Raw genomic sequence first — 21714 nt, forward strand, 5'->3', positions numbered from 1 at the left:
TAAATGCAGTGTGTGAAAGAGAAGAATCAATATGGCCAGAACACCTCAAAGAATGAAGTTACTATTTACTGAAATGGGGAAAACAGAGGGAAGAGCAGATATTGGGAGGGTGGGGAGTGGAGAAACAGAATAAGATCAGAGTCACAGACTTGGACATTTAATATTTGATAGCTTTTTAAACATCCAGTAGAAATTAAATGGGTGCTAAAGCTATACTAACATAAGAGGGCTTAACTCTAAGGCAATTTGGTCTAAGTGGAGTGGGATTGTTATAATCATTCAAAAACAAATATTTATTACGCATTTTTATATGTGTCAAGCCCACTACTAGGTGCTGGGATATATTAATAAGATAAAAGATTTAAAAGATGTCAAGGCACATAATGGTATATAGTTGGTGTAATCGGTGACTGAGTTATATAGTGCTCACAAACGTGGAACTTGGTTAATAGAATTACTTGATTCATGATCACATTGGTACAACTATACCTAGGAGTTCTATCCATTGGACAACCTTTTGAAGGGGGTTTGATTTTTTTTCATGGTTTGTCCCCCTGGTAATTCTAGTATGGCATACTGTTATAAAGAAAGCTCTACTCGCAGCTATTGACTTTTAATGTCCATTGTTCTTTTCCTTTCATTTTACTGATAAAATGCTAGTGTTGGGTTGTATTCAAAGAGTGCTGCCATCACAGTTCAGTATACACAAGATGTCGGTGTTGATGTTTCTGAGCTGGACAGTCATACCCAAAAGGTGAATTAATCACTAGGATTTTTTGTTGTCTTTGAGTGTTATGTCCTTTTTGTACTGATGTTTTGACATGTGGTATTCTTCTCTTAATAACTCCACATGGGGCTTTTGAAGGACCTACGAAGGCACTGAGTAAAGTAAATACATCTCTAATAATGCAGCTACCTAGAGAAAGGCAGGAGTTTTTTCATTCCTTTCTTTTTTTTCCTTTTTTCTTTCATTTTTATTTCTTTCAGTGTTTTAGGTCTTTAGGATACATTTGAGAATGTATTATACCTGCCATTTTCCCATTATAGAAGACTGCTGTGTTGAAGGTTGGTGCTTCATCTCAATCACAGCATCTTTCCTTTGAGTCAAAGAAGAGAGCAAATAGCCCTCTGTTCAGGGAACCAGGTAGCACTAACCACTCTCTGCTCTCAAATAGTAAAAGTAATTTGAGCTATCAGAGACCCAACACTACTTTAGTGGTATCCCCTGGAGAACAAAGCAGTTAAAACAAAATTTCATGTGGTTTTCTTTCATGATTTGCGCTCCTTCCGAGAAATATATCTAGAGTTATGCAGGAATATTTTAAAACTGTTTCATTGACAGTGGTCTAGCAGAGTTCTTTATCAAATAACAACTGTGAAGTCATATCTGGCAATATGAGAAGTGCTATGATTCAGGCTACAGCATGGTATCTCAGTTTTAAGAGGAATTTTCACATTCAGAATAATCTTTGCGTGAAGTTTGTATAAAACATAAAACTGTGACGTTTGAATAAAAACAAATAAAAATGAAAACCCTGGATATTTATCTATTTTTTAAGGCAAGTTAACAGTGTAGAAGACAACTAAATGTAGTCATTTTCATCCTAAACAAAAAATCAATGTATATGGCCTACACAGCTGAAAAGGGTGTCAATTAGAAACACAGCTCTTTGTTTTCTACTAAGAAAATTTCCATGCATATGTTACTTTTAGTACTTATGCATATATTTGTAAAAATCAATGTCATCAATATGTGTTATAACTTTATATAGATAATATCATACTGTACAGATCCTTTTGCCATTTGAATTTTTTAAAAAATCTAATGTTAGATATTTGAGAAGCATCCATGTTTGTGACTATAAATGTAGAACACTGATTTTTTTTAAATTTAGGATATCATTCCATGTATTAACCATTATTTTTCTGTTCAGTCCCCTACTCATGGAAGTTAGGTCTTTAGGGTTTTTCAGCAAACCTAGAAAGAAAAGAGAAATTGACAGTCATAGATAATTTCTCAACTTTGCTCCAATATCTTGTCACTAGTGTTGGCCCACAATAAATTCTGGAGCTTCACAGAGGTGGTTTTGTGGGGAGGCAAACTACCATAGGATAGAAATAGAATTTTGAATCTTAGAACAAGGATAGAAGTGAGATAGTGGAAAACCAAGGAACATGGCAGGTATGGAGCTCACAGAGCTGTTTTAGCAGAGCCAGAAAAATTCAGTCTCATGAAAATGTTTTTGTGAGCTTTTTCTTTTTCTTAGCTCTGCTATCTGTTTTATGCTGTTAGCTTGTATACTAATTTTGAATGCTCATTTTCCATCTGAGTATAACAGGCTCTATTCATGTAAAACCCTTCAAGGATTAAACTTCCTGATCTCCTTAAACCATTCAATATGAATATAAATCCAGTGAATATCTTCATTCTTTTAGATTTTCCACTAAAGAAATGGTAGACATATATGGCTATTCATCAGAATTAACTGTGGATCTTTATAAATATATACACTTTTTTTAACTCAACCTTGGAAATTCTGATAAAGTATTTATAGGACAGAGGAATTATATTTTTTAATAAAAATCCCCCAGTGATTCAAACAGCATTTCAGTTGAGATACCACTTCTCTAAGCCTAAATTTTAAATAGGGTATTCTCTACTGGAAATAGGGTTTAAAAAAAAAAAAGCTTTCTTTGTAATCTTTGGCCAGAATTAAGTTGATTTGCTTCAGCTATATTCTGAAAATGTATGTAGCTAAGAAAGGTGCAAATACTATTGACATCCTTAAATACTGAACTGAGAGAAGAGAAAGTATTTTACCTATGAACTAGAAAACCCAATAATTGAGTTATCTTCTTCATTGTGTACATGGAGAATATTTAGTACATTATTAAAATCATCCTTCATTCATGCAGGCCTTTATATCTCTTTACAATTGGTTATGCATAATTACAACTTATGACTTTTTCATTGTGTTTCCAGCATAGTGATGCGGTCCATGACCTCCTTCTGGATGTGATCACATGGGTTGGAATTTTGCTGTCCCTTGTTTGTCTCCTGATTTGCATCTTCACATTTTGCTTTTTCCGTGGGCTCCAGAGTGACCGTAACACCATCCACAAGAACCTATGTATCAGCCTCTTTGTTGCAGAATTACTCTTCCTGATTGGGATAAACCGAACTGACCAACCAGTAAGCAACTTACATTGGTATTCTCCCCTCCCAGCTGTCCAATATTGGAAAAACTCATGTTTGAAAACACACTTTCTTCCAGTTATCTAAGACAGATACTAATTTTCAGACCGTACTCAGTTTCCCCCTTTTCATGTCACCTTATCATAAATAAGCAGCTTATGTTATGGATGTATGAATGTACATTTCTGTAGGAATTCTGTTTATAAACTTACCTTTCTAAAGAACTGTGTCTCTTCACTAGTTTTGTTGTTGTTGTTGTTGTTGTTGTTGTTTTTCCTCTTTTAAAAATTACAGAGCTGAATATTGAGAAAGTGAAATAAAATTATTTGGGGAATGGAGGAGTATCTTTTTCAACAGTTAAAATTGTTAGTTTTTGAAGTTTATAATACACTTTGTTTCAAAATTTTTAATGTTATATTAAAAACTGCATGTCAAAATGACTTTTTTCTAATTGACATATTTTAGAAAATAGTTCAAACTGAAGGTCATTTTTAATATATATAACTCTTCCTGAATTTAGTTTGATACTTTGTAGTTGCTCAACTTCTGTTCACATCTTTAAGTGTCAACTTCATACTTTAGTACTAACTACATTTACTATAGTAAGAAATAAAGGAAGTGAGGGAGGGAGGAAAAGAGAGGGGAAAAATGGGGGAAAATGGAAATGTACTGGCCAACTGTACTTGATAAAACCAAACAGAAAATATGAATAACAGATAATATCTAATATATTACACAGGCTTTATTCCCAGTTTTAATTTTTCTAAGGCCCTTTTCTGTTTACTTAAGATTCATGCACATGGTGTCAGTTTGTTCTAATGAGTAAAACTGCACATAAAAAGAAAACTTTTTTTAGAAAACTTGTAGGCATAATAAATAATTCATTCTCTTAATGCTGTTTTCTGGTATGTGCCCATATGTATGGAGCAGTTTACAATAAAAATGCAGTTGGACTCGTATTTGTGATTACACATTCATGATTAATGCCTGTAAAGGGTACAATTATGGTGATTATACTTTTAATTGGTTATCATATACAAATGTGACAGCTCTTCCCATAAATGCATACATATGAATAAGCAATCAAAGTGCACATTTATTTCCCCCAAAAAGTAAAGCTTTCTGATAACAAAAAATTAATAGTTGAAGATCTAACTCTGAAAAGCAAGAAATGGCAAACTGTGTTATTTTCCAAAAAGAAATTATTCCATTCTCTCTTTAACCTACAATTCAAACACTGTGTGATTTCTTTTCATTTAGAAACTTTATTCTTATTTTTGTTTCGATGGTACATACAGTATGGTAAACTCCACTAAATGTTGCATACTGCACATAACTAATTTCTGACAAATAGCATAAAGAACAATGATTGATATAAAAACCTTGGGTAGAGTGCAGTTCAGCCAAACTTACCTAACTCTTATTGCTGGACAGGAATCCTCTTCCTGTGTCTCATATGTTGGGTCTGCTCTCCTTTCCCTCTAGTGCTCTGATATTTGACTTCCTCAGCTCACCCGCATTGTCATCTCTATAACCCAAAGTGATTGACCTGCTCTTTGTCTCATTTCTCAAGGATGATACTCATTGCTGAACCCATATTCCTCTGATAATTTCTATAAATATCCTCCCCCTTTCTAGTAGGAGTTATATATTTTAGTTAGGACTTCTAAAAAATGAAGACCCCAAAGGAGTATTTCAGAAACTGACATGAGAAAATTAATATATGGTCAGCTCAGACTTGTAGTACCTTATAAAATATAACAAAGAAAATAGTTGAAACTGTTTTGAACTGTTGGCTGCCTTTTTTTGACCAAGCTTGTCTGGACCAACATTTAGTACAATAACAAAAAATTGAGAGAGAGAAAGCACTTTTGGAACATTTTGTTTTAACCAGATCTACTTTTACACCTATGCAGTGCTAACTTCCCATTCCCACCTTAGATACTTTCTGAAACAAGGCAGGGAAAAAATAAATAATGAATAATAATAATAATAATAATAATAATTTCATCATAAAATACTCTAATTAATTATATTAGTTAATTTTAAGAACTTTATTTTTTATTTTAATGTTTGCCTTTCATTTACAACTGAAGAACTTAATATGTTAGTACAGACATGATAATGGCCAAGAGAAAAATTCCTGAGATCTGTTTTTAAATCTTTAGACTAATCTCAGCAATAGTTATCAATAAGTTCTTAGAACTTTTTCCTAAATGTTATTGTCTTTATTATAATGTTATGCTGTCATTCATAAGCTGTTATCAATAAAATGTTATAGTTTTCAAATGTAGGTTATATTTAATTGGGTTAATATCTGAACTTTAAGAATTTTGTCTAGATTATAGTTTTGCAGCTATAGATATATTTTTTTTTTACTGCAGTCTTGATAAATATGTATTTTAATTTTGTGGCAATTGATAATATTTCATTTAGTAATTATCTGACTAAATTATTTGTTCCTTTCCTAGATTGCCTGTGCAGTTTTTGCGGCACTCTTACATTTCTTCTTCTTGGCGGCCTTCACCTGGATGTTTTTGGAGGGCGTGCAGCTCTATATTATGCTGGTGGAGGTGTTTGAGAGCGAACATTCACGTAGGAAATATTTTTACCTCGTCGGCTATGGCATGCCTGCACTCATTGTGGCTGTGTCAGCTGCAGTAGACTACAGGAGTTATGGAACAGATAAAGTGTGAGTTTACGTTTTCTTTCCTTCTTTTCTTTTTCTTTTCTTTCTTTTTTTTTTTTTTTTTGTGTGTGTGTTCTTTCTCTTTTTAAATCTAGTTAAACTAAAAGCTTTGGATTTTCTTGGAAGCTTAGTTGTTTGTATCAGCTTAAAGCAATAAATGAAGGAACTGGAAAAGCAAACGGGGATAATTCAATTCATGGTTGTACTTTTGTTGTTACGTAAAAAGAGAGAAAAAGTCCTGAGATTCAGTATTACACTGTTTTAAAACAGCATGATATGTTTCACATCTAAATTATAACCCTGAGTAATCATAAAGAGATGATTATTTTAATATCTGTACCAGCATTGAGACATTTGTCAAATGAAGTACTAACTGTATTAAAATCTGTGTTTTCAGAGAACGTTGCAGGCCCTGACATGAATGGCTTCTCTTCTTCCGAACATATCAGTTCTAGTCACTAGAGAGTTACTTACATCATTAACAGAAAGACTATAGGAACAGGGACAGTTTGTGTGTGTTTTTCCTCTTTTTTTTTTTTTTTTTTTCCTTACATGGTACTGGGGTGTAGTAATCAATTTTGTTTTCAGTATAGCTTTAAATTGGTGAGACATGTATGTAGAGAAATCCAGCATATTGGAAAGGAGTTCAATGAAAAATAGTTTTGTAATCCGTATCAATGTAACAGTAGGGATCCTGAAAATGAATAAAAGTTTCAGTAGGAAAAGATTAGAAAGATGACCAAGATAGATTGCTGATGAATAGACTGAGGAGAGAAAATAAAAACAGACAGTAGAGGTGTCCAGAACCTTAGAAAAAGAACCACAAGATTCAGGATCAGGCAAAGTGAGAAGAAAGTTTCAAGATGATGTTTCAAAACCATGGTGTTTTATGTCAAAAATAATCCAAGTTGGATAAGCATTGAAGAAAAATAATTTGACCTTTGCAACAACTATTTTCATAAAGTGCTAGAAGCAGAAGCCAAATTGGAAGGTGTGAAGAGAGATAAGTCAGTAGTAAGAAAGTAGAGTATTATTTATACCCTAAACAAGTTTGAGAAATAGTGAAAATGTTAACTCAAGTGATAACAGTAATGAAGAATGATAAAATAAAATAAAAATGAGTTCCCAAGCACATCTAGGGTAAGAAGCATCAAGCTGATAGGAGGAGATTCCTAGAGAGAATATCTTATGCTTCATTTGTACTCTCTCTCTCTCTCTCTCTCTCTCTCTCTCTCTCTATATATATATATATATATATATATATATATATATATACACACACACACACACACGTGTATATATACACACGTGTATATATATATATACACATACACGTGTGTGTGTGTGTGTGTGTGTGGTGTATCTATATGAAAGGGATGGTTCTAGATGGGTAGAAAGTCCTAAGATTGGATAAGAGGTGAGGAAAACCTTTATTTACATAGTACTAAAAGTGGCCTTAGTATTCTCGAAGTCCAAGTCATTACTTTTACAGATGAAAAAATCTACGACCAGATAAATTAATTGCCTTTCCCATGGTTATAGACTTAAATAGTAGTAGATGTGTGATAAAATGTCAAGTTTATTTCCACCAAACTAGGATGTTTTTAACTGGTTAAATGACTCCTCTCTTCTGAGGTGAATGTGAAGGAAAGAACACATAAGATAAATTGGGAAGTGGAAGAACTTTTCCATTAAGTAGGAAATGCATCACTTAGTATTACTAAGTGAATAGGTGAGGTCATCTTGAGAGGACAGAATATCTGGAGCTTTAAAATGAGCAGTATGGAAAATGTGTTAAGGAGCCAATTAGACATGAATAAAAAGATTTCCAAGCAGTAGTGAAGGCTCCATTGAGGTTAGCTAACATCAATTTGTACAGAAGTTAATAAGCCAAATTTCATGACTTTTCACCAGCAATCAGCAGTCTGAATATGTTGGTTATAAAGCAGCTCTCTTCCCAGAAGAAAGGATTCATAAGGAGGGAATGACGAGAAGAGGACTCCAGAGTTATTGGGAGCATATATGTTGTTAATATAGAATATATGTTGGTGCAGAGGCACCAACAATATAATTAGAAGACCATTTCACTTCTGTTGATTTTTTTTTTCTTGAGTATAGAGACAGGCTATATAAAGCTATTTCTCTAAATGTAGCAAATAGTAATTATTTTTTAATTTAACTGTGAATTGTGGTTCATTTTGTGGATCTCACTGACAATTGTGGAACAGATTAGAAATAGATAAAAACATAATTGGGCGTTCCCTCTAAAGACATTTTAGGGGAATGGAGATTAGGTAGATCATAGAATTTTTAAAAATAACACCTTTATTGATATAATTCACATATCATAAAATTCACTCTTTTAAAATGTACACTTCAAAAGTCACTTCTCTGAGATCATAGGATTTTATACTTTAATTAATGCATTTCTTGTCTAAGATATTAAATTGAATCGCATAGTTATTTGTGACCTTATATTATTTCAAATATAGAGTTTAAGTAGTTCAATTTTGCTCATTTATAGTTCCTGATTTGCTTTTATTTTATGTTTTTATTTATTTATTTTTTCTCTCTTTAGATATTTGCAAATTTTCCTTTTAGGGAACTGACTCACCTTGTTTGCTTTGTGTTTTAGTCATTTATTTTGGGACAGATGTCATCTTCTTGATAGTACAGATCTATCTTTCTTTCAATAATGTGTCGTCTCCTGTGGCTCTGTTAAAGCTCTGACCATCATTGCTCTAATTTCCTGCACCGTAACTGGAAGCTCTCATTCACTGACGTTATTACTGTGTGGGAGTAGGGGCTAATTTATTTCCCAGGCATTGATTTAAAACAAGCTTTAATAATAGTTCGGTTTTGCAATTATGATTTTTCTTAATACATAGAAAAGCAAAACAGATATAGAGAAAAGGGAGGGTAGAAGAAAGAAGGGGAGGAAAGAATAGGGAAAACTGCATTAAAATTCTATCACAGGCCGCATAGAAAATTTAATCTCATTTGTACTTTTTTAAAAAGATTTATATTATAACTATTATTCAATATTATATTAATTTCAGGTATACACTACAGTCATTCAACATTTATATACCTAAAGTAGTGATCACCATGATAAATCCAGCAACAATCTGACACTGCACCACACTATCATAATATTATTGACTATATTGCTTATGCTTTACGTTACATCCCCATGACTTATTTGTTTTGGATCTGGAAATTTGAACCTCTTATTCCCCTTTAACTTATTTCCCCCTTTTAAAAAATTTTTCAATTTTCAAATTTTCAATTGAATAATATTCAGTTGACATTCAATATTATTTTATATTAATGTCAGGTGTACAGCATAGTTGTTAGACATTTATGTAATTTACGAAGTCACCCCCTGACCAGTTTAGTACTCACCTGGCACTATACATCGTCATTACCACATTGTTGACTATATTCCATATCCTTTACATCCTCATGATTATTTCATAACTACCAATTTGTATTTCTTAATCCCTTCATCTGTTTCACCTGACCCACCCCCCCAACCGCTTTCCTATCTGGCAACCATAACCTTGTTCACTACATCTGTGAGTCTGTTTCTATTTTGTTAGTTTATTTTGTTCTTTAGATTCCACATATAAGTGAGATTATGTGGTATTTGTCTTTGCCTGTCTGACTTGTTTTACTTAACATAACACCTTCCAGTTCCATCGAAATTGTCACAGTAAGATTCCATTCCTTTTTTTTTTCTTTTTTTTAAATTTTATTGAATTTATTGGGGTGACAATTGTTAGTAAAATTACATAAATTTCAGGTGTACAATTCTATATTACATCATCTATAAATCCCATTGTGTGTTCATCACCCAGAGTCAGTTCTCCTTCCATCACCATATATTTGATCCCCCTTACCCTCATCTCCCACCCCCCACCCCCCTTACCCTCTGGCAACCACCAAACCATTGTCTGTGTCTATGAGTTTCTGTTTCTCATTTGTTTGTATTGTTCTTTTGTTGCTTTTGGTTTATACACCACATATCAGTGAAATCACATGGTTCTCTGCTTTTTCTGTCCTCAAAAAATTACGACTAGAATTGCTGTACGACCCAGCAATCCCTCTCCTGGGTATCTACCCAAAAAATCTGAAAACATTTAGAGATAAAGACATGTGTGCTCCAATGTTCATTGCAGCTTTGTTTACAGTGGCCAAGACATGGAAACAACCAAAATGTCCTTCGATAGATGAATGGATGAAGAAGTTGTGGTATATATACACAATGGAATACTATTCGGCGGTAAGAAAAGATGATATAGGAACATTTGTGGCAACATGGATGGATCTTGAGAGTGTAATGCTGAGCGAAATAAGTCAGACAGAAAAAACCATTCCTTTTTTTATGGCTGAGTAATAGTCCATTGTATATAGTACATGTACCAATTCTTTCAAGCATCTATTGATGGACACTTAAGTTGCTTTCATATCTTGGCTATTGTAAATAATACTGCAATGAACATGGGAACACATATATCTTTTTGAATTAGTTTTCCGCATTTCTTCAGATAAATACCCACAAGTGAAATTGGTAGGTCATAAAGTAGTTCTATTTTTAATTCTTTTGGGAATCTCCATACTGTTTTCCATAGTGTTCTACCAATTTGCAATCTTGCCAAAAGTACACAAGGGTTCCTTTTTCTCCACGTTTTCGCCAACACTTGTTTCTTGATTTATTGATGATGGCCATTCTTGCAGGTATGAGGTGGTATCTCATTATAGTTTTAATTTGCATTTCTCAGATGATTAGTGATGTTGAGCATCTTTTCATATGTCTATTGAGCATCTGTATGTACTGATTGGAGAAATGTCTATTCAGGTCTTTTGCCCATTTTTTAATTGGAGTGTTAGTATTTTTTCTGTTAAGTTGCATGAGTTCTTTATAAATTTTGGATATTAACCCCTTATCAGATGTATCATTGGCAAATGTTTCTGTGCATTAGGTTGTCTTTCCATTTTGTTGAGGGGTTCCTTTGCTTTGTGAAAACTTTTTAGTTTGATGTAGTCCTATTTGTTTATTTTTTTCTTTTGTTTCCCTTGCCGTAGTGGATAGATCAGAAAAAAAAAAAAAATTACTAAGAGCGACGTCAGAGAGCTTACTGCCTATGTTTTCTCCTAGGAGTTTTGTGTTTTCAGGTCTTACATTTAAGTTTTTGATCCATTTTGAGTTTATTCTTATATATGGTGTAATAAAGTGGTGTAGTTTCTTTTTTTTTTCCTTTTTTTTTGCATGTATCTGTCCAGTTTTCCCAGCACCATTTTATTGAATAGACTATCTTTACCCCACGGTACATTTTTTCTTCTTTTGTCATGGATTAATTGAGGATACAGTTGTGGGTTAATTTCTGGGCTCTCTATTCCATTTCATTGATCTATGCGTCTGTTTTATTCCAGAACCTTGCTGTTTTGATTACTGCAGCCTTGTATTAAAGTTCAATATCATGTATTATGATAGCTCCAGCTTTGTTCTTTCTCAAGATCACTATGGCTATTTGGGGTCTTTTATGGTTCCATATAAATTTTAGGATTTTTTTTTTCTAGTTCTGTGAAAAATGCTATTGGTATTCTGATAGGGATTGCATTGAACTTGTGGATTGCTTTGGATAGTATGGACATTTTTATTACATTAATTCTTCCTGTCCTTGGGCACTGTATATGTTTTCATTTATTTGTATCTTCTTCGGTATCGTTCTTCAATATCTTATAGTTTTCCAAGTACAGGTCTTTTACCTCCTTAATTACATTTATTTCTAGGTGTATTTTTTTGATGCAGTTGTGCATGGGATCTTTTTCTTAATTTTCCTTTTGGATAGGTCATTATTAGTCTATAAAAATGCAACCAATTTCTGAATGTTAGTTTTGTATCCTGATACTTTACCAAATTCATTTATTAGTTCTAATAATTTTTCGGTGGAATCTTTGGGATTCTCTCTATATAGTATCATGTCATCTGCAAATAGTGACAGTTATCCTACTTCCTTCTGAATTTGGATGTTTTTATTTATTTTTCTAGTCTGATTTCTGTGTTTAGGGCTTCCAATACTACGTTGAACAAAAATGGTGAAAATGGGCATCCTTATCTTGTTCCTCCTCTTAAGGGGAATGATTTTAGCTTTTCCCCATTGAGTATGATATTAGCTGTGGGTTTGTCATATGTGGATTTCATTATGAATGAGGTATGTTCCCTCTATTCCCATTTTACTGAGTGTTTTTATCACAAGTGGATGCTGGATTTTGTCAAATGCTTTTTCTGCATCTATTGATATGACCATATGATTTTTATCCTTCATTTTGCTTATGTGGTATATCATGTTAAATGATTTGCATATGTTGACCCAACTTCGAATCCCAAGAATAAATCTCACTTGATCATGGTATGTCATCTGTTTAATTTATTACTGAATTCAGTTTGCAAATATTTTCTTGAGGATATTTGCATCTATATTCATCAGGGATGTTAGCCTATAATTTCCTTTTTTTTATACTGTCTTTGTCTGGCTTTGGAATCAGGGTAATGGTGGCCTTCTAAAATGAGCTTGGGAGCCTTCCATCCTCCTGATTTTTTTGGACTAGCTCAAGAAGGATATGTGTTAATTCTTCTTTGAATGTTTGGTAACATTCACTATTGAAGGCACCTGGTCCAGGACTTTTGTTTGTGGGGACTTTTGTTTGTGGGGACTTTTTTGATCATTGATTTGATTTCATTAGTAGTAATTGGTCTATTCTGATTTTCTTTTCTTTTTTATTTAGTTTTGGAACATTGTATGTTTGCAGGAATTTATCCATTTTAGCCATATTTTCCAATTTGTTGGCATATAAAGTTTCCTAATGTTTTCTTATCTTCATTTGTATTTCTGTGGTGTCTGTTGTCACTTATCCTTTTTCATTTCTGATTTTACTTATTTGGGTCATCTCTCTTTTTTTGTTGATGACTCTCAAAGGATTACCAATTTTGTTTATCTTTTCAAAATAACAGCTCTTGGTTTTATTCATCTTTTCTATGTTTTGTTGTTGTTGTTGTTTTTTAGACTCTATATTTTATTTATTTCCATGCTGATCTTTATTATTTCCTTCCTTCTACTGACTTTGGTATTTGTTTGCTGTTCTTTTTCTAGTTCCTTTAAATGTAGAATTAGATTGTTTATTTGGGATTTTTCTTGTTTCTTGAGGTAGGCCTGTATTGCTATGAATTTCCCCCTTAGGACTGCTTTCTCTGTGTCCATAGATTTTTGGGTCACTGTGTTTTAATTTTTATTTGTCTCAAGGTATCTTTTGATTTCTTCCTTGATCTCATTGTTACAACATTCATTATTTAGTAGCATGTTATTTAGCCTCCAGGTGATTGTGTGTGTGTTCAAGTTTTTTTTGTTGTTGTTTGTTTTTTTTTGTTTTTGTTTTTCTTATAATTGATTTCTAGTTTTATACCATCATGGTCGGAGAATATGCTTGACATGATTTCATTCTTCCTAAATTACTTCAGATTTGTCTTGTGGCCTAACAATTGGTCTATTTTGGAAAATATTCCATGTGCCCCTGAAAAGAATGTAGATTCTCCTGTTTGGGGGAGAAATGCTTTAAAAATATCAATTAAATCCATCTGATCCAAAGTGTCATTAAAGCATGCTGTTTTCTTGTTAATTTTCTGTCTGGAAGATCTATCCATTGGTGTCAATGAGGTGTTAAAGTCCCCCACTATGACTGTATTACTATACTCTCTCACTTTATGTTGGTTAACATTTGCTTTGTGTATTTAGGTGCTCCTATGTTGGGTGCATAAACGTTTACAGCATTATGTCCTCCTGGACTGATCCCTTTATCATTATGAAAAGTTTTTCTTTATCTCTTATTATAGCCTTTGTTTAAAGGTTATTTTGTCTGATATAAGTATTGCTACCTCAGATTTTTTTTCATTTCCATTTGCATGAAATATCTTTTTCCATCCCTGTATTTTCAGTCTGTGTGTCTTTAGATCTGAAGTGGGTCTCTTGTAAACAGCATATATATGGATCTTGTTTTCTTATCCATTCAGCCACCCTTTGTCTTTTGATTGGAGCATTTAATTCATTTACATTTGAAGTAATTAATCATAGGTATGTAGTTATTGCCATTTTATTATTCATGTGTATGTTCTTTCTTCCCCCTAACCCTTCTTCTTCTAAAAGAAGTCCTTTTCACATTTCTTGTAATACTGGTTTGGTAGTAATGAATTCCTTTAGCTTTTTTCTTTTAATTTGGGAAGCACTTTATCTCTCTTTCAATTTTAAATGATATCTTGCTGGGTAGAGTAGTCTTGGTTGTACTTCCTTGTTTGCATCACTGTGAGTATGTCATGCTAATCCTTTCTGGCCTGCAAAGTTTCTGTTGAGAAATTAGTTGATTGTCTTATGGGAGCTCCCTTGTAGGTAACTAACTGCTTTTCTCTTGCTGCTTTTAAGATTCTCTCTTTGTCTTTAACCTTTGACATACTAATTATTATATGTGTTGATGTGGCTCTCTTTGTGTTCGTCTTATTTGGAACTCTCTGCACTTCTTAGACTTGTATGTCTAATTCTTTTGCCAAGTTAGGACGTTTTCAGTCATTATTTCTTTAAATAGCTTCTCTATCCTTTGCTTTCTCTCTTCTCCTTCTTTTACCCCTATGATGAGAATGCTATTACTCTTTTTTTTTAATAACTTTTTTTATTAGTTTCAGGTGCACAAAACAATGTAATAGTTAGACATTTATCATTTATATACCTCACACAGTGACAACCCCCTCCCCCATCCACTATCTCTCTGACATCACACACAGCCATTACATTTCCACTGTCTATTCCTAATGCTGTACTCTGCTTCTTGTAAATATATATATATATATATATATATATATATATATATATATATATATATATATATATATATAAAAAATTGCAATTGACGTTCACTATTGTTCAGAGAATGCTGTTACTCTGAGCTTGTCCAGAGGTTCCTTAAGCTCTCCTCATTTTATTTTATTTTTTATTCTTTTGTTTTCTTTTCTTTTTCCTTTTTTTTCTTTTTTTGTGCTCTAATTGGGTGTTTTGTGCTACCTTGTCTTCTACATTTCTGATTAAATCCTCTGTTTCATCTAATCTGCTTTTGATTTTTTCTAGTGTATCCTTCATTGTAGTTACTGTATTCTTCATTTCTGAGGGGTTCTTTTTTATGGTTTCTATGTCCTTCTTCATGTTTACTATCTCTTTAGTGAAGTTCCTTAAGCATCTTTATAACCAGTGTTGTGAACTCTGTATCTGGATTGCTCCTCTCCACTTCATTTAGTTATTTTTCTTGAGTTTCCTCCTGTTCTTTCATTTGGGACATGTTTCTTTATTTTTTCATTTTGGCTGCCTCTATATTTTTGTTTCGATATATTAGGTAGATCTGTTCCATCTCCCGGTCTTGGCAGAGTGTCCTTTGGGGCCCAGTAGCAGTCTTCCTAGTCACTTTAGCTGATGTTCCAGGAGTGTCCCTTGTGTGGTTTGTGTGTACCCTCTTCCTGTATTTGAGACTTGATTGCTGTTGGCACATCAGTGAGTGGGATTGACCCTCAGGTTTACTGGCTGTGAGGGTTGGCCACAACAAAAGTGTACAAGCTGTTGTGTGGGTGCTGACTCCATGGAGCGGGATTCGACCCAGCAGGCTCTGGTGCTTGTCAAGACCACTCTTTGGGTATGCCACTTCTGGGGCTGAGCAGGTGGTGTTTAGTTTGGGTTTGAAGCTGGCCACCAGATATACTGATTCTGGAGCTTCTTGGGAGGGGCTCCTGCGCAGGCCAAGGTCAGCTGCTTCCTGTGACTTGTCCAGGGACTACTGGTAGGAGCTATAGTTGTTCACTCCCTGAGCTGGACATAGAAGTGAGTGGGATGGTCCACACTAGGACATGAGTCCGGCCGTCATCAGTACTGGGACTGGGGCAGATCAGCAAAATGCCGAGGGCACTTTGAGGCCTGCCACCTCCTGCCAACTGTTGATAAGGCTCAGGTGCCCACAGAGCCTCGGTTGGTACAGAAGATGGGTAGAGTGGAGTCTCAGGGAGTCACTGTCTTGGGACGAGTGGTTGTCTGATGCAAATTTAGATTTGATACCAGTTCTGAGCCTGGGTTCACTCTGCCAATGTATCTGAGAGCACTGAGTATAGCCACTTCCTGCCGGGGGTTCATGGACCCTGGGGAGTTGTTAAAGAAAGACTGCAGCATGGGCCAACACTGGTTGAATGCCAGTCATGAAAAAGTGCTGGAAGCAGGTGTTGAAAAAAGAAATAGTATTCAGTCATTTTTATTTACTAGAGAAGCTGAAATGTGCACATCATATTCCATGAGGGGTTTAATCAAGATATCTTCTCAAAGAAAATTGTAAGCAAGGAATTTTTACAGAACTTGAAGGATGTCTGCATATATTTCTTGCTCCTTATTATCAAATCTGTCTTTATTGTTGCAATTTCTGTTTATTTTATTTCCAATGGCATTTCCCACTCCATGCTCATTTATCAACACATGATTTTTTTTTTTTTTTATGTAACTCTACTATCTCAAGTTTGTTGTGTTTTGTTTTTTTCTGCCAGTGTTACATTTTTATATGGTATATTGAATTTTTTAATACAAGTATGTATACCCCACAGTCTAAAATAAACTAGAATTAGAAAATTCAGAGACGTATCGCCAGCCATTTTCTGTAAATTCTTCTTCAGATCAATAATTTTTATAACTTGGAAGTCTATTTCACTTATTTTTGGAACTTCATTATTATTAAATGTTTACTTCTCAATCTCAACCACTTAAAGCACATATAATATAAAGCCATTAAATATTGTATTATGTAATCCAAATAATAGATATATTGCCCCTTTTTCTCCTCTTAATGTATATAATTACAATTTTTTATACTGACAATGAGGTTTTATCTCTGAAACCTTTAATAATAATAATAGCTTACATTTCTAAAAAGTAGAAAATCATATCAGTGGTAAGGGATAAAATATTTTTTGTAGGTTAAATAAGTGTTATTTAGATACAGATAGTGGTTATGCTCATGTTCTGTCTGGCTGATGGATTAGGATGTGTTTTTCCATGAAATGTTGTTAGGGCTATTAAATATTAATAATTATGCACAAAATACATATTCACACACAAAGCATACATACTGTGATTTTGAGAAGTTGCTTAGTTTGCCATAACTTTTCAATGCTTGCAAGAGAATCTTATTATTATTTTCTGATGTTTGATGAAATATTTTTATCTATACTGGCATTATTCTCAGGAATCAACCGAGAAATTTACATTTAATCACAATAATTATACATTTACAAAATCCAGTTAAAAGACTAATACAATCATTAAAAAAAATGACTATCAGCTAATGGACAACAGGTCTAAATTGTACTGTTAACAATAGTCATTTAATCTGTCTTATCTGTTTGTGTATCTTCTCTTAGTTTCACTTATACTGTTATATATGGCCATTTAACAATACCATCTATATGATAGTGTCGGAAGATAAAGTCTGGAATTGACTTTATATAACTCAAATAACTGATTTGGAAATTCAGTACTAAATACTTTGATTTCATGACCTGAAACTAATCAGTTCACTTAAGCTTTAATTACCTCAATATTACCAAAAAAGGAAAACTATTTGAAGTTAATTTTATTGAAAAAAAAGAAAATCACATTTATAGTTTACAGCACTTGCCTTACAATCTAAGTATACAACTAAAAAAGCAGTGATTACTGTGATGGGTTGATTGGAAAAGGATTGGATGTAAGTTCCAAGAAGAGAGAGGGTGCTGGGAAAGAGTAAAACCCTAAGACTTCAAATACAGGTTCAAAAATTGTTAAGGGGTTTCTGAAAGATATCGAGTAGGTCATGAATATTTGTAATGGATCAGAACATCCTTGAGTACTAAAAGCATAGCCAACTTCCTAAAAATAAGTAAAATCAAATTTTATGAACTGAAAATTATTGTAAATCGTCTATTAAGTCACATCTGTCTCTCCACCTCACCAGTTTAGGAGCAGCTCTAAGAGGGGTAGCCTCTCCTCTGTTGGTTAAAAGCTCCCAGATTTCTTTATTTTCACATCATTATCTAAGTAGCATAGTGATTTGGCTAGAAAAGTGATTACTGATTTTTAAAAATACTAGAATATACTATTTTTCAAGAACGAACCTAGCCAAGGAACATTGAACTTGACAGTCATCTGAAAGTTGTATGAACAGATTTATTTAATACAATTTACAAGTTCCAAGCACTAGAACCCACTCCTAGAAAATTATTTATTTATTTGGAATATTTCTCTAAGTATATTATTATATGATATTGTAAAATAGTCTTACTTGTAACATTTCACTGATAGGAAACAAATACCTTACTGAATCTATTATCACCAGATATCTTTGACTTTAGCTTAGCCAGTTGGAAATAGTACAGGTAATGAAGAACTATTTTTTATTGACATATATCAAGATAACCATTCAATATAGGTGTGGGAAATGCAAGTATGTGTTTATATGTTATTTTATTAAAGGCCAAGACCATGTTTTAGTTTATGTGTATTAGAGATTACACGCTTATTACATTATCATTTCAGCACCTAGGAACCCTATGAATGGGTGTAAAATTATCATCATGTATAAGAATTTTTGGTTAAGCATAATTTTTTTGTATTAAGAAGTTAGACATACCAGACCTAGATCAGAGACCATAAGGACTGCTGTCTTGTTATTTACAAAATGTGTTTCAATATTGGCCTAAAGTCGAACGTTGGACTTGAGTTTTTATCAAAAACAAAACAGTATAATAACTTCCACATCTAGAGATCCCTTTATATCATAACTTCACCCACTAGAAGTTTACAATAAAAAGGATATAATAACACGTGTTGATGAGGATGTGGAAAAATTAGAATCTTCTTATATTGCTGGTGGCTGTATAAAATGTTTGAGGCTACCTACTTTGTAAAACAGTTTGACAGATCTTCAAAATGTTAAACATAGTTGTCACATGGCCCAGTAATTCCACTACTAGGTATTTTACCCAAGAAAAATAAAAAACATGTTAATTCAAAAACTTGTACACAAGTGTTCATAGTAGATTTATTTACATTAGCCTCAAGGTGTCTGTCAATTGATAAAAAAGATAAGCAAAATGTAGTCTGCCTATATGGTAGAATATTATTTGTAAATGAAAATGAAGTATTGATATGCACTTCAAAGTGAATATGCCTTAAAGACATGTTAAATAAAAGAATCCAGTCACAGAAGATTATACATTGTATGATCCCATTTATATGAATTTCTAGGACTAGAGAGTGACTGTAGGTGGGTACACAGTTTCATTTTGGTGCTAAAATTAGATTACAGTGATGATTTCACAACTTTTTAAAATTAAATTTAATTTTGTTATTAGTTTCAGGTGTGCAAAACAACATAATGACTAGACATTTATACCCTTCACAAAGTGATAACCCTATCAAGTCTACACCCCTGACATCATACATAGCTATTACAATACCTTTGACTGTATACCCTATACTGTACTTTTAAAAGTACTAAAAACCTTTGAGTTGTAACTTTAAAATTTGACCCTTGAACAACATGGGTTTGAACTGATAGGAAAGTCCACTGATAGGTAATTTTTTTTTTAAAATAAATAGTGTGAGTGTATTTTCTCTTTGGTATTATTTTCTAATAACATTTCCTTTTTTCTGGCTTACCTTAGTGTAGAAATACAGGATATAATACATATGACATACAAAATATGTGTTAATTGACTGGTCATGTTATCGTTAAAGCTTCTGATCAATAGTAGGCTATTAGTAAAGTTTTTTGGGAGTCAAAAGTTATCTGGATTTTTGACTGCACACAGGTCAGTGTCCCAACTCCCGTGTCATTCAAGGGTCAATTGTAATTGCAATAAAACTGTTTAAAAATACTAAAAATTATGCTAACTCATTAACAGATAACTTTATATTTAGAAATATATAATATTTTTATTTGAGACATGTTTTAACAACATATCCTTTATGTACAGCACATAAATGTCTCATCCACTCATTGAGAATTTAAAACTATCAATAAAAACCATAGTTTTTATTTTATAAGTGGTATCTTTATTCTTTTTGAGAAGCACATGGTAGCCCCAGAGATTTTGGAGTCAGATATACTAGAATAAAATTCACCCTTAACTACTATTTAGCCATGGCTGGGGGGCACGTCACCTAGTTTCCCTGAGTTTCAACTTTCTAATTTGTTATGTGGGGTTTCTATATAAGTAACTTGTAAGACTATTGCAAAGTTTAAAACTTTGTTTGTGTAGGTATATATGAATATATACAGATGTGTATGTACTTATGTGTGCATATATATTGTGTATATATTTTATATATATATATTATATATATATATACATATATATATATATAGTCAAGCATATGTAAGTATTTATTAAATTGAAACTATTATTATTACTGGCATTATTATTATTTGGTTGATATAAATGAAGAACTACAATATTTTTGTTTAGCATCACTGTTTTAAATTATAGAATAAATTGTATTTAAAGCATCCATTTATAAGAGTGGTGATTATAATTCTTATGCTACTGCCTCCTATTAATTTAAGCAACATGGGAATGATTCCAACATTTAGTCTTAATAAATTATTACCGATAGTGCTGTTCTTACCTTTGTAGTCTACCATAAAAATGGAGGATTCATTTTGCTGAAGACATAGTGAAACTTTTATTTTTTTAAAAAAATAACATATTAAGAACGTGAAGATAACATAACGTATACTTGATGTATCAGAGACAGTTTTGAGTTCCAGGATCCAAAACTGTAGCTGGGCCACAAATACTAGTCTTCACTGCTGCTGTTCACACTCCATTTCTGCATCACTCTGCCAACCTTTTTTTTCCAGTTCATGCACTTGTTCACAAAGTAGTTCAAGATTAGATGCCTGAGTGTGCTGTGATGAAATTGGCATTTTAAAAACCTTTCACAGATGTATTATGCAATAGCCTTAGAATTGAATAATTATGCTTGAAGTATATATCTGTCCCTTTTCACTGCTTTCTCACCCCAATTCTCTTTATTCCTTCTTTTTCTCGCTTAATATTGCCAGGTGTGTATAGTATAAACATAGAATTCTGCATCTGTTACAGAGAAAAGATTATGTAGTTTACAAACCCTCATAAACAACCTACATAATTAAGCCTTGTAAATGTCATTGTCTAATAGTAGCCAAAAATTATTTACTTGTTATATTTAATACTTAATCAAGGGAAGTTTATTCTGTGATTAGGGTCCTCTAGAAAATGAAGCAAGTATCATTATTAATTTGCATTACTTCAGAAAAACTAGTAATAGTCAGATGTCACTTTGATAAAAGTGTTTCAAACAGGTAAGACAATACAATTTTCCAAAGTACCTTAATAGGGCTACATTAAACATGCTAACTTTGAATAAGGAACTACACTCTGGTCATGTTACTGGTATATAAGAACATTGTAAAACATATGTTTTAGGTGACATTTATTATGTGGGGCAATTGACCAAGCCATTTTCTAAATACAGAATCATAAATGACTATTGATAATAAAATAGTGAAAACTAGTTTACTAGTAGAAGAGAATAAACTTTAGAAGTATGGTTGTCTATTATCATGTTTTGTGAAATTAATCTGGTCCATTATTTAATTTTTCTCTATTCTGAATAAACATGAAGGTGGTATTTGCAGGATTAGTAATTGACATTTCATCCAGATATCAACATCT

The 21714-nt window shown here is 32.9% G+C and overlaps 1 protein-coding gene across 31 annotated transcripts in view; it reads left to right on the forward strand.

Annotated features, from left to right (window-relative positions):
* ADGRL3 (adhesion G protein-coupled receptor L3) overlaps positions 1–21714 on the forward strand; it is a 756105-nt gene that overhangs the window by 653932 nt on the left and 80459 nt on the right. For all 31 annotated transcript variants that reach the window (XM_088791158.1, XM_019743751.3, XM_074324504.2 and 28 more), the window contains 2 exons: positions 2984–3193; positions 5668–5888. In XM_088791158.1, coding sequence (XP_088647284.1) covers positions 2984–3193; positions 5668–5888 — 431 coding nt within the window. The remainder of the gene's footprint in view (positions 1–2983; positions 3194–5667; positions 5889–21714) is intronic.

Source organism: Rhinolophus sinicus, chromosome 1 (assembly GCF_057876585.1).
Source record: "Rhinolophus sinicus isolate RSI-liver-muscle chromosome 1, RSI-T2T, whole genome shotgun sequence".
NCBI classification, from domain to species: Eukaryota; Metazoa; Chordata; class Mammalia; order Chiroptera; family Rhinolophidae; genus Rhinolophus; species Rhinolophus sinicus.